Source organism: Vigna umbellata, chromosome 2, assembly GCF_029865625.1.
Source record: "Vigna umbellata cultivar VRB3 chromosome 2, Vumbellata_1.0, whole genome shotgun sequence".
Taxonomy (NCBI): Eukaryota; Viridiplantae; Streptophyta; class Magnoliopsida; order Fabales; family Fabaceae; genus Vigna; species Vigna umbellata.
In genome coordinates, this window is record NC_142166.1 from 2734862 (window position 1) to 2747912 (window position 13051).

The 13051-nt window shown below is 30.4% G+C and overlaps 2 protein-coding genes across 2 annotated transcripts; both read left to right on the plus strand.

Moving 5' to 3' along the window:
* Nucleotides 1–762: 762 nt before the first annotated feature.
* Nucleotides 763–3517, plus strand: LOC124843151 (cathecol O-methyltransferase 1-like). Its single transcript, XM_047319797.2, has 4 exons — nt 763–1291; nt 1969–2279; nt 2521–2585; nt 3003–3517. Exons 1-4 carry the CDS (start codon nt 846–848, stop codon nt 3297–3299), a joined length of 1119 nt encoding a protein of 372 aa, XP_047175753.1. The 5' UTR covers nt 763–845; the 3' UTR covers nt 3300–3517.
* A 6566-nt stretch (nt 3518–10083) lies between these two features.
* On the plus strand, nt 10084–11744 carry LOC124843131 (cathecol O-methyltransferase 1-like). Its single transcript, XM_047319779.2, has 4 exons — nt 10084–10661; nt 10772–11082; nt 11158–11222; nt 11310–11744. Exons 1-4 carry the CDS (start codon nt 10228–10230, stop codon nt 11604–11606), a joined length of 1107 nt encoding a protein of 368 aa, XP_047175735.2. The 5' UTR covers nt 10084–10227; the 3' UTR covers nt 11607–11744.
* Nucleotides 11745–13051: the final 1307 nt, after the last annotated feature.

Sequence of the window (13051 nt, forward strand, 5' to 3'; positions counted from 1 at the left end):
TCATTTTCCATAGAGTAAAAATTGCAAACACTTAGTTTCCATCAACTTATAGTACGATGATGTTTTCTAAAACTTTATTTTTCTTATAAAGCAAATAATGAAATGAAATAAATAAATTTTCAGGATGATAATAAATAAATTGGCAGCGGAGGAGGAGAAGGAAGGTACAATTGGTTCCTTGATGATCCTTTGAAAGTACTTTGAAAGTTTGGCTGAATAGGATTATTTAGGTGTATCTCAAAACTTTGGGGCCCATGTTCCCACTAACCATCATGATCACCACCATTTACTGCATTAGGCTGATCACAAAAGGACAAGATTAAAAAAATATATTTTGACACATTTTTTACCACATACATATATTTATTATTTTTTCATTCATTCATTCATTATTTATTTATTATTATACTGATATATTCTAAATTTAATAATATATATATATATATATATATATATATATATATTAAGTTAAAATAATCTATATAAAAATATAATTGTCCAAAAATTAAGAAGTTAACTAAACTAAACTTAAAAAAAGAAAAAACTAATCATCCAAACTGAAGTCAGACAAATATTATTATTATTTTTAATAATTTATTATATTTTATATATAGCTACCATTATTAATATTATTATTATTTTAAAAAAGAAATATTTTAATTTGTAAAAAATATCTTTTGTAAAGAAGCTCTCAAAAGAGCAAGAAAGAGAGGATGAAACGTCTCTATCTATCTTGAGATAAATCATTTTACTGCAGAGTGGAAAAACAAGGACGAAGAAGAATAAAAGCAGCGTGTGCAGTTTAAAGTGTAAAAGCTAGTGAGAGATTGCAGGTTGAAGTGGAGATGGAAAACTTTCCAAAGTCAATGCCGAACGGCGAAGAGAAGAAGAAGGAAGCAGAAGGAAGAGAAGATGAAGAAAGCTTCTCGCGTGCCATGCAGCTTGTGAGCTCCGTGGTGCTACCGATGGCACTGCAATCGGCGACGGAGCTGGGTGTGTTTGAGGTGCTGAAAGAAGCGGGTGAAGGTGCTAAGCTCTCTGCAAAGGACATAGCATCCAAGATTTCCTGCACCAACCCAGAAGCAGCCTCAATGCTAGATCGTCTCCTCATTCTTCTTTCCTCTCACTCCATTCTTCACTCTTCTCTCGTTTCCGACAACCTTGTCCCTCCCACCTTTCACAGGCTCTACTCCATCACTCCCCTCGCCACATTCTTTGCTCGCAATTCTGATGGGGTTTCCTTGGGACCCTTGATGGCCTTGCTCCAAGACAAAATCTTCCTACACAGCTGGTTAAACTCTCTCTCTCTCTCTCTCTCTCTCTCTCTCTCTCTCTCTCTCTCTCTCTAAACTATCATTATCATTTTATCTCCTTTTCATCACAAACGATTTACACAAGGGATCCCCTTTTAGCTTAAACGATTTAGACAGGAAGGAGAAAGAGATTTTACTATTCAAACTTCTCCAATTCTGAACCTTGGCAATTTTCAAACTTTTCTTTCTTCGATTCAATTAACAATGAAGATGGAAAATTGGTCGCACAAACTTGTGACCAGTTCTTTTTTGTTATTGAAGGTTGTGGAAGGGGGTAATGGTTTCTGCATAATCATCTAATTTGAGTGAAGTTTTGTCTTTTTTATGGTAAAATCGGTGTAGCTATGATTAGTAATTAATAATCATTATCAATTATTATGGCTGTGTGGAATTTTTGGTCGTTGCTCATGAACTTACAAAGTATTTGGACAAATTACGCTGTTAGATACATGTCATTTTCATTCCTTCATGTCCACTTCATTCATTTTCTCTCTTGCTAATCATATGGAGGCAACAGCTCAAGTTCAAACTCAATGCTGGTGATAAGTGTTTCAATTAAAATAAAAGAATAAAACCGCACTACTGAGTCAAAAACACGGTTTGGTATATCAGTATAATGATTGTATGTGAAATGACTGTGTTTTAACAATCTCAGGACTGAGCTGAAAGATGCAATTCGGGAGGGGGGTATTCCATTCAACAGGGTCTATGGCACCCATGCTTTTGAGTATCCAAGGTTGGACTCAAGGTTCAATAAAGTTTTCAACACAGCAATGATTAATCACACCACTTTGGTGATGAAGAGGGTTCTGGAATCCTACAAAGGTTTTGACGGCATAAAAAGGCTGGTGGATGTTGGTGGTGGTCTTGGGATCAACATTAACTTGATCACTTCAAAATACCCTCATATCCATGGCGTCAATTTCGACTTGCCTCACGTCATTCAAGATGCTCCTTCCTATCCTGGTATTATCCTTACACGTTCTAACCCTGTGGTTGTGGAAAGTTCAAAAAAACAAAAAAGTTCTTTTCCACCTTTTAAACAGTAATTTGCTAAAATTTGAGTTTTACCATTCGATAACATAAATAGTGTCACTGCCTACTTTCTTTGTCAATTAACATTAGTGTCTAGTTTCTCTAAGGCTATATGAGCTGTGCACTGTTAAAGACGTTCGGTTTTAATAGCTAAAGCTACCTAATATTGCAGGAGTGGAACACGTTGGGGGAGATATGTTTGAAAATGTGCCTAAAGGAGACGCCACATTTATGAAGGTAAGTGTAGTGTTTTGGTTGGGTGGTGATGGTGGATGATAGCAAGACAAACTAGCTATAAAGTAGTAGTATTTGGTTTTAAAGGAGACAGGAATTATCGTTTTATGAAACATCTTTTTGACTTTAGTTTAAACTTTTAAACTTTTCATTCAAACTTTTTTTGGCTTTTATTAATACAAACTTTAAACGTGTTTCTCATCTTCAATTCTTACGTGCAGTGCCTGGTCGTTGTCGTATTTTTTCCCAATTTCAACTTTAAAGTAGACTCTTAGTCATAGAATTATTCTTGCAGAAAACATTGTTGTAAGGCTAGAAGTTTGTTTAGGTATTGTTGAAGACAGAACTTTATGGAAAATGATGTATGAGTTGTTGTACCAACCTCATTCATTGAGATTTGACAATATGTGAATTGTGCAGTGGATACTTCATGATTGGAGTGATGAACAGTGTGTGAAGCTGTTGAAGAACTGCTATGATGCAATTCCTGATGATGGAAAGGTGATAGTAGTGGAAGCAGTTCTTCCAAAAACACCAGAGACTAATGATGCTTATAAGGTAGTTTCACAAATGGATGTTTTGATGATGACTCAAAACCCGGGAGGGAAAGAGCGATGTGAACAAGAGTTCATGGATTTGGCTACTGCAGCTGGATTTAGTGGCATCAGATATGAATGTCATGTCAACCTTTTCTGGGTTATGGAGTTCTTCAAGTAGATCACACCATATGCTACGTTATATGCCTCTGCTTCCTCTGCTCTACTTCTAATTGTCCTTTTTTGCGTTACATGTTTGCTTTTATGCATTTTAAATTAACAGAACAAAGCTCGTGTTCTGTAACATAGCATATTATAAGCAAATTTCAAATTATTAGCTATTTGAGAGTCAATGTAGTCATTAGTATCCTTAAAAAATAATTATTAGCTATTTGGAAAGAGTTTGAATACTTATTTTTTGAAATTATATTTTTTATCAAGCCCATTAAAATTGGACAGACAATACATAATAATTCTTCTGTTTTGGAATTGGTGTTTGACGATAAAATTTGACGTGTGTTGAGTAAGAGAAGACATTTTATAGAATTAAAACATGACCAATTGAAATCACAAAGTTTTCGTATATAAGTAAACCAAATGGTGCGCACAAGTTTGTCTAACATAAACAAATATTATACATACACATGCTATCAACCTGCAAAGCTTACGATTGCACTACTACCTCATGAATTCTATCTTTTCGCTACTGCACATGTTCTTTCTATACATGGAGGGAACTTTCTCTTTTAGGTCTGGCTGGGAATGTATATTTTATAATGTGATTGCTTTTACCTGCAGGAATGGTCTTGGAAAAACTTGTTTATTCTTGGTTTAAATACTTCTTTTCTAATTTCATTAACTTTGTTTAATACGAGACTTATTTTGATTAGATAGTTCAATGTGATTCCTATTTTAATAAATTATATTTAATTTGATCATTTTTTTAATGATATTGTCTAAATTATTAACTAAAGATGAACAATATATCACTTGTCAATTTGTCATTTTTTAATTATTTTTAAATTTTTTTTTCTTAATTTAAGGAAATTGTCATGTGTCAAGTCAATAGTGTGTTACATGACAATGTCAGTGTCACGTGTTAAGTCAGTATCAATATCACGTGTCAAATCAATATGATTGCCAAATAGTACGAATGTGATGTTACCTATTGAAGTAGGCGAACCTTTTTTTAAAAGGCAAATACGAGATATGAACCTTACTAACGAGCAGTTAAGAGCAAAGTTTGGCAATTTAGACAAACAAAGGGAGGTAGCTGCTATATGTGAAAGCATCCATGTGAGTGGTGGTGCAAGGGTATAATAGCAAAGTCATCATCTTCTACTACATCACTATTGATCTTGTCTATGTACTTACGCAAATCATTTATTGTCCTAGGAGTGCTCTTTAAATGCAACTTTAAGTTTGTTCCTAACACACAACTTATGATCATCAAACTTCACTATGATTATTCCGTAACTATATTTTAATGAATCACTTGCATTAAAATCAATATTATAACTAGCTAAAACCTTAGATCTATTCTTATCATATAAAAGCGGGAGGAAAATTAGTTAAACCACAACTTAAAACTAGTTCATAATCTATCCCAAGCTAGTGAAATAAGACGAGTAATCAATTCATCCAATAACAAGCATAGACTAATTCACAGACAAATTGATAAAAGCATAGATAAATATTCAAGAAGTACAAGTATAGATAATTAAAATTGATTACATCTAATCTTGAAACAAGAAAGTTCAACTACTCATAAAATATTACAATGCAAACCTAGTTCCATCTAGACATAAGATTTACAATGAAAGCAAATCTCTCGAGCCTCTTACACTGCATTCCTACTTTGCTACTATATATTTAATCATTCACTCAATGCATAAAATGAGGACATGAGGTATGTATTTATAAACTGTCAAAGGTGCTCAGCTCCAATTTTAGTATTCAACCGCAAAAGTTTCATTCTATATCTTTTCAAACGACCTTTCTTAGAACTTAAGCGCATATTTTAGACTCGAGCTATAAAAGTCACATTTCATATCTTTTCAAATGTAAATGTTTGAGGTTTCCAACTCATGAAAGTTTCCTTAACCGCCTTTGTGGTGCTGAACACCATTTCTACCGCTTAACCACATTAATCACAATCTGTATATAATGAAATGATTTTTAATATAATTTCTCTATTTTCCAATTTAAACATAATCTAAACAAAATCAAAACAAAGATAAATGTTAAAATTATCTTAAAGTTAGCTTAATTTAGGTACTTATATGTAACTAAAACTAAACATTCTTGTAGTGGTTAGTCCAATATAAATGTTACGTTACACCCTTAACAATCCAACATAAATAAATTCTAGTTATATAAAAAGAAATATTATCACACATATTTTTTTGTTATTTATTTTTTTAAGTTTAATATAAATTGTGTAACTTGAAAAATAATTTTGTAATAGTAAAATTATGTCTTTTTCTTTATTTCTCTTAAATTAGTTTAAACATACTTATTATAATTTGCCTTACTAAATTACTTGAAACTAAATTAATTTTATAAACACTGTGTTATTTTTAATTTAATTAATACTTGAAAATGATAACTTTTAAAAAAATTACTGCATTCATTTACGTACTTTCCTAACCTCCATATAAGGAGATGCCATTTTTTTGAAGGTCACTGTAGTGTGTAGTGTGTTAATGGGAGTTTTGGTTCACACCCGATGGTGGATGGTATCCAAACAAAGTAGTATTTAATTTTGAAAAACTATTTCTTATAATTGAACACCATTTAATGTTGAATAATAGATCATTTTTTAATATAAAATGCATAATAATGAATCGTGAAGAGAAAGAAAGTAAAATAATAATTTTTTTAATTAATAAACTATACTTGTAAAGTAGTTTTTACCGTAATATATCATTCTATTCAAACTTTATTGTGGGTTTTTCATTGATCAATACAAAATTTAAACGTGCCTCAATGCCTGGTCGTCGTCGTTTTCTTTTCTGATTTCAACTTTAAAAGAGAATATTGCAGGAAACACTTTAGTTGTTAAGTTTCGAGAGAATTATTTTTTTCATAGTGGATGGAAAGCAGAGGGCAGAAATGCGTTCCAGTTTTGTATAAAATACTTTTTTTTCCCGGCACAATGATGAAGAGAATGAACCCTTTGTGATCTTTCTCATTTCTTAATGAAAAAAATGTCAGACAAAGGAAGAAAGCTACGAACTAAAAAGGAAAAGCGATGTCTTTAAACATAACATCCAGAGTTTCAGTACAGATAAAAATGTTATTTGCGAAAACCGAGGTGTCATGTAACGTTGATTAAAAAAAGGGTTTTTATTGAAAGTATACCAACCTCATAAAATGTTATTCACTTGATTCGACTTTCGTGAATAGAGTGAACATAATCACAATTTTTTTTTTATATTTTTAAAAATATTTTAAATTATTCTATTCTATTCACTTGAAATACTTTCCAAAATTTTTCAAATTTAAATTTTTTTTAATTTTTTGATTCAAACAAGTCATTTTTGTGGAAAAAATTTTAGACTAGAATTTTGTTTTGGAATATCTAATCCAAAAAATTTTTAAAAAAATGCAGGGTTTTTATTATATTTTTTATGAGAATAGCTTGAAACTTACATGTTTTAGGGAGTGCAGAAAGAAAAAATGAGGTGCAAAAAAAGGTAGCATGAAAGTCAAAGAAGGATGGGTGTTGCTCCCTCCACCACCACCACTTCTCCCTCCACCTCCCAACCTTGTGCAAAATCTTTTTAATTACAAAAATAACCTTTTTTATTTTTAATCTATTTATTTATTTTAAACTCAGATCCTATCTATCTATCCATTCTCACTTTCCCACCTCCCAACTCTCCTTCTCTCTCTCTCTTTTTAGACACCACATCCGTTCTTCTCATCTCTCATCTCTTATTTCTCTCTTCCATATCCGTTGGGCCAAAAAACTATATCAAGTGGCTCACAAAAAATACATAAAAAGGCTTATATTGATTTTCCAATTATTCTTTGCAATGTTTTGCTCAAAGATGTTACTCCAGTAGAATAAAATTATTCAGTAGCACAATGCAGACAAATGGCCAATACATATACAGCTATTGTTTGAGAACTTTCAATCATATTTTTCACTACCATAACATAAAAACCTAATTGCAAGGACATGAGTATAGATATATGACATTTAAAAAAAAAGTTAATAAAACAACATCAGAAATTATGAAGGGCAAGGAATGCTAAGTGTTTTCATGTTTGCATTCAGAGAGCAAACAACACAAAGCATAGTCAGAAAGACTGCAAAAACACATTTGCACATTATTATAATGTGTCATGTCTTGGCAAACAGGAAAGTGACTCCCAAGAGAGAAATAAGAGATAGGAGATGAGAAGAACGAATGTGGTGGAGTTGGGAGGAATTTGAAAAGAGAGAAGGAGAGTTGGAAGGTGTGGTTGAGTGAAAAGTGAGAATGGATAGATACATAGGGTTTGAATTTAAAGTAAATAAATACGATTAAAAGTAAAAAAGGTTATTTTTGTAATTAAAATATTTTGCATTAAGGTTGAGGAAGTGGAGAGAGAAGTGATGGTGGTAGAGGAAACAACACCCAAGAAGAATTAGTGGAAGGAAAAATATGTGCCAAAGTCCATTTTATTTTATTGGTCATATTAACTTGATGAAATAAATTAAAACTTATTTAATTATCGTAATATTTCATTTTAATGTTTAAATTTAGTTGTCGTGAACACAACAAATTTGTTCTTTTATTTTTCTTTGGAATGTCATCTTTGTTTACAACAGTTTTAATTAGATTCATGATGACGTGGAACATGTAAAAGGCTACCTACTAAAGACATGTGTTCAACTTTAACATCACTCATAAAATTACAAAAAATAAATAAATTAAGTAACTCATAAAGCAATATTAGATTTAGTGTCCAAGTTATGAATATTTCTTAATACAGTCTAGCTTTTAAACATGAACATTAAATTTGAATTTATTATTTCATGTTGAATGAAATTTTTCTCTTAATTAGTTTATATATTAATATTTATTTTGAATTAATGAATAATATATATTACATAGATGTAAATATTACTTTTAAAATAACCCATTTCGATATTATATTATGTGATTTTTAAAATTTTTTATTTAATATCTAAATAAATAATTAGTATCATATAATATTAAAAATAAAGTTGAGAGTGTTTTATTTTTTAAAGAATAAAAATATTTTTGATAGAAAAAAATAAAAGCCTATCAATTAAAAACATCTTTAGTCATATATTATTAAAATAATACATTTTTCATTAAATGAGTTAGCGTAAAGACATCAAATTTGAATTTAAATTTCACGATTGACCATACTTGCTTCTGATCACTACTTGTGGTCGTAATATTTAAAAATAATTATTTTAATTTGATTTATATCTTTTTCATCAAAATAAAGAATAAATTTGACTATTCTTTCATGTATTAAATGGTACGTTTGGTCAAAGTTTTATAAATATTTCAAAGAATAAAAAAATACTTTTTAGAAATTAAAAGTAACTTGTGTATAAATCAATTTATAAAAAAGTTGTAATTTTTTTAACTTTTAAGCTTTGTAAACAACATTTTTTTTTCCAAAATTATATTAGCAAACCACTAGTCTTAACAACCGTGAAAAAATGGGAGCTCCATTCCACCAATTTTACATATAAGAAAACATATAAATGTTAATGAAATTTATTCTTCATTAAATGCGTAATGAAAAAAAGGTGAAATTTGATTTATACAGAATCCTAAAATATAACTTTGTGCATGTCTTTTTTAGAATAAATATTTATTATTATTATATTAGGGTTTAGAATAGGAAATTATTATTTTTCTCAGATTAAGAAATAAAATAGTTTCTTAATTTAAAAATTCTATAAGGTTTTTTAATTAGAATTAAAATTTTACTTGGTAATCTATGTTAACATTTAATTAAACATTTATTTTACAAGTTATTAAAAGGTACATTTAATTGAACATTTTAATTCAATTTTACTTGGCAATCTATGTTAACATTTAATTAAACATTTATTATAAAAATCATTAAAATTAAAATAAATATAATCTTATTTAATTAAATTACAGTAGTAAAATTAATTAATCAATATCAGTTGCAAAAAGAAATAAACTATATTCTTTTAATTAAATTCTTTAATATCAATCACTCACAATTTTTAGGAATGAAAATATAATTTTTCAATCAACTCAAAATATTAAATTCATAATTACTAATTTATTGTCAGCTATCACAATTTTATAATAACTTAAAAGTTTAAATTATATAATGAATGCTTTGTGGAAAAAATGATGCAGTGAGAACAGGTGCTATTATGTTTTTTTCAAGGATCATTACATTCAGACTCAGACTCACTAAAATACAAGTTTTATTAATTTTAAAATGATATTATTTTTTATTAAAGTGATTCCATCGCTTTCTTTTATATACGGAGTCCATCATGTTTAAGTTAAATTATAATGAGTTATTTAAAAAAAAAAATCAAATGAAACTGCAAACAAAATAAATATTAACAAATATGATAATTTTTTAGCACACTACGTTAAGAAAATAATAATAATAATAAAATAATTTTTATTGAATACGAGAAAAGTCATTATCATTACCTTTTAAATATTTTTTTAAGAAAAAGTAAATTGTTTATTCATTTAATGAGAGTAATTCAAATATCTTCTAGCGACTGCTTTGAACAATCTAAGTATGACCAAAGAACTTTCCATTTCAACAATATTCCATTCATTTCCGCTGAAAGATAGAATAGCGGTCTAATTAGGAAACTTAAAGAGAATTTTTTGTACTCTTCTTTGTTGACTTAATGCACACTCTTTCCAACTCCAATTCATTCAAAATTCTAAGTAAAGTTTCATTCTGTGAAGAGTAAAACTTAACTAACGTAGTAACTTTTGACTAACAACAGAAATATGTTGTCGGCATGAGTTGGTGTCTATAAAAAGGTGAATCGCCAGGTGAACTGAAACCTGCGTTGCAGAAATCAATATTACTATAACTGTTGTGTGTCAGGTTTTTGAACTGCCATGGCTGAAATGTTAGAATCAAGTAGAAAAGCTGTGAATGGGAGAGAGGGGTATCTTAAAAGGGAAGAAGAAGAAGAAGATGAGTTGGCATTTTGCATGGAAAAGACGGTTGCTTTTGTGGTTCCAATGGCTTTGAAAACATTGTCTGAGCTGAGGGTGTTTGATATCTTAGCCAAAGGTGGCAAACTCTGTGCGAAAGAGATCGCAGTTGAGATAGGAAGCAAGAACCCTGAAGCTCCTGCAATGTTGGATCGTCTTCTTAGCCTTTTGGTGAGTCACTCTCTGCTATCTTGTTCTATCTCTCAACAAGAACAACACCCTCAGAAGTTCTACACCCTCTCTCCTGCTTCCAAATATTTTGTCACCGATCCTCAAGGTGCATCATTGGGATCCTCCGTCAAATTACTTCTGGACGACATCTTCTTGAAAAGCTGGTAACTTTTTCTTACCCTTATTCATGGAACATAAATCTTTCCTTAATTTTCAGTTGTTTTTGGTTTTCTTTTGAGGCAACAAATTATTGAGTTGTGGGGTGTTGACTCAGGGGCGAACTGAAAGGAGCAATCCTAGAAGGGGGTGTGGCATTCGACAGGGCCCATGGCATGCATGCCTTCGAATATCCACGTGTGGATCCCAGGTTTAACGAGGTTTTCAACAACGGTATGATAGGCCTCACCACTATAATTATGAAGAGGATTCTTGAGTTATACAACGGTTTTGAGCATGTCACCAGGCTCGTCGACGTTGGTGGAGGTTATGGAGTCAACCTCAAATTGATCAAATCCAAATACCCTCACATTCAGGCTATTAATTTTGACTTGCCTCATGTGGTGGAAAATGCCCCTCTCCATTCAGGTATGATCTCTAATTCGTCATCTACGATGAACTCTGACATACAAGTAATAAACTCACGGTGGTTCTAATCTGCAGGTGTGGAGCATGTGGGAGGAGACATGTTTGAAAGCGTTCCTTCAGGAGATGCCATTTTTATGAAGGTAATTAATATTGTCAAGCAACGATTTTTGATGTGTTTATGACACGATTGATTGACATGATAACTTGGTGTGGATAAAAAATTTCAGTGGGTACTTCATGATTGGAGTGATGAACATTGCGTGAAGCTGTTGAAGAATTGCTACAAAGGGATTCCTGATGATGGAAAGGTTATTGTGGTGGACTCAATTGTGTCGATGGTGCCGGAGACAAGTGTTACTGCTAAGGGTGCTTTGGGATCTGATCTCATAATGATGACTCAAAACCCAGGAGGGAAAGAGCGAACACGTCAACAAATCATAGAATTGGCAGAAGCATCTGGGTTTAGTGGGATCAGATTCATATGCTCTGTATGTGGCAACTGGGTTATGGAATTCTACAAGTAATGAATATTATTATGCAGAATGTGAAATTCTACCATAGAATGGGAAACTAGTGCTTATGAGATGATCTCCATGAATAATATATTATCATAAAGAAGGTCTTCGTTATTCTTTTTAATAAAGACGACATGTTGCAGCTTCTATTTGATACAAAGTAGCGGCACCATACGCTATTTGAATTTGAAAAATATTTTTTTAACAATTTTTTTTTATAAGTGATTTATCGTTTTAAATATACAAACTAATAAAACAGTGACACATGTGAAAAATTTATTAATATATCATAATCTATTTGAATTTGATGTTCAAATTACAAACTTACATGCTCACGTAGAGAGAGAATTTTATTAAGGGTAATAAGGGAAGAGGAAAATTGAAAAGATCATGTGGAATAGAATAGAGCTGAAAGGGTTACGTAGTATAGAAGTCTATTGAATAATGACACATGCAATGAGGTCGAAGCATTAAACTCTTATCAACTTTTCCATCTTTTCCTTCAAAGCGAAGATGGGAAAGACTTGATTGAAGAAGACTCACATTATTAGTATTACACGAACAGTGGAAAAGATAGAAGACGAAGTTATTGAAATTTTAGTTCATCTTCGATTGAAATTTTATTTCGTCTTCAATGCTTCCCTATCCTTCAATCTAAATGCAAATCATGAATCCATCAAACTCAATCTTAAATAGCTTTTAATGTGTTTTAAATAACTTCGTAAGACTCACAACATAATGAAAGAATGTCTATAAGTACTTTTATGTTTTAAGAATTTAATGTCTAATATCATGGTTTAATAATATTGGTGTATGTAGAAAGTGATGATATTTAATATCTTTAAAATTAAATAATGTTTTTAATCCAAAAGTATTACACTTCTTATATCACTAGAACTAAAATCTAATATTTTTTTGGTTTTAGTTTTGAATATAACCAAAACTTAAGTGTATTTTTTTAATAATTTTTTTGTTTTTACTTTTTCTTACCTATTAAATTAGCACAAAATATCACAAAACTAATGTAGAACAGTATATCATATTTATCACATCTAAAATTATCAAAAATATTTTTCTACAATAACATATTATCCTTACAACAAATAAATGTGTTAAATACTGCTATATATTTATATTACATATTTTACACTAAATGCACATAACTAATAATGCATATAAGTAATTGCAATCACAATACCACGTGTGATTTGATTTGAATGTAACATTCAAATATCGTGTCAAAATATTATTTTCCTGTGATATATTATTAGTGTTTCCTCTTATTAAAACTCATAAAAAAATCGCAATGCAGGTAAAAGATACAAAGGCAACCCACTTCTAAATATTTTAAGCTTATCTATTTCTTAAAAACTTGGAATAATTCAACCCTAAAACATGGGACATAGATATAACAAAAAAGCACTTAAAATATGTCAGTGTTTTGTTTTTTTTTT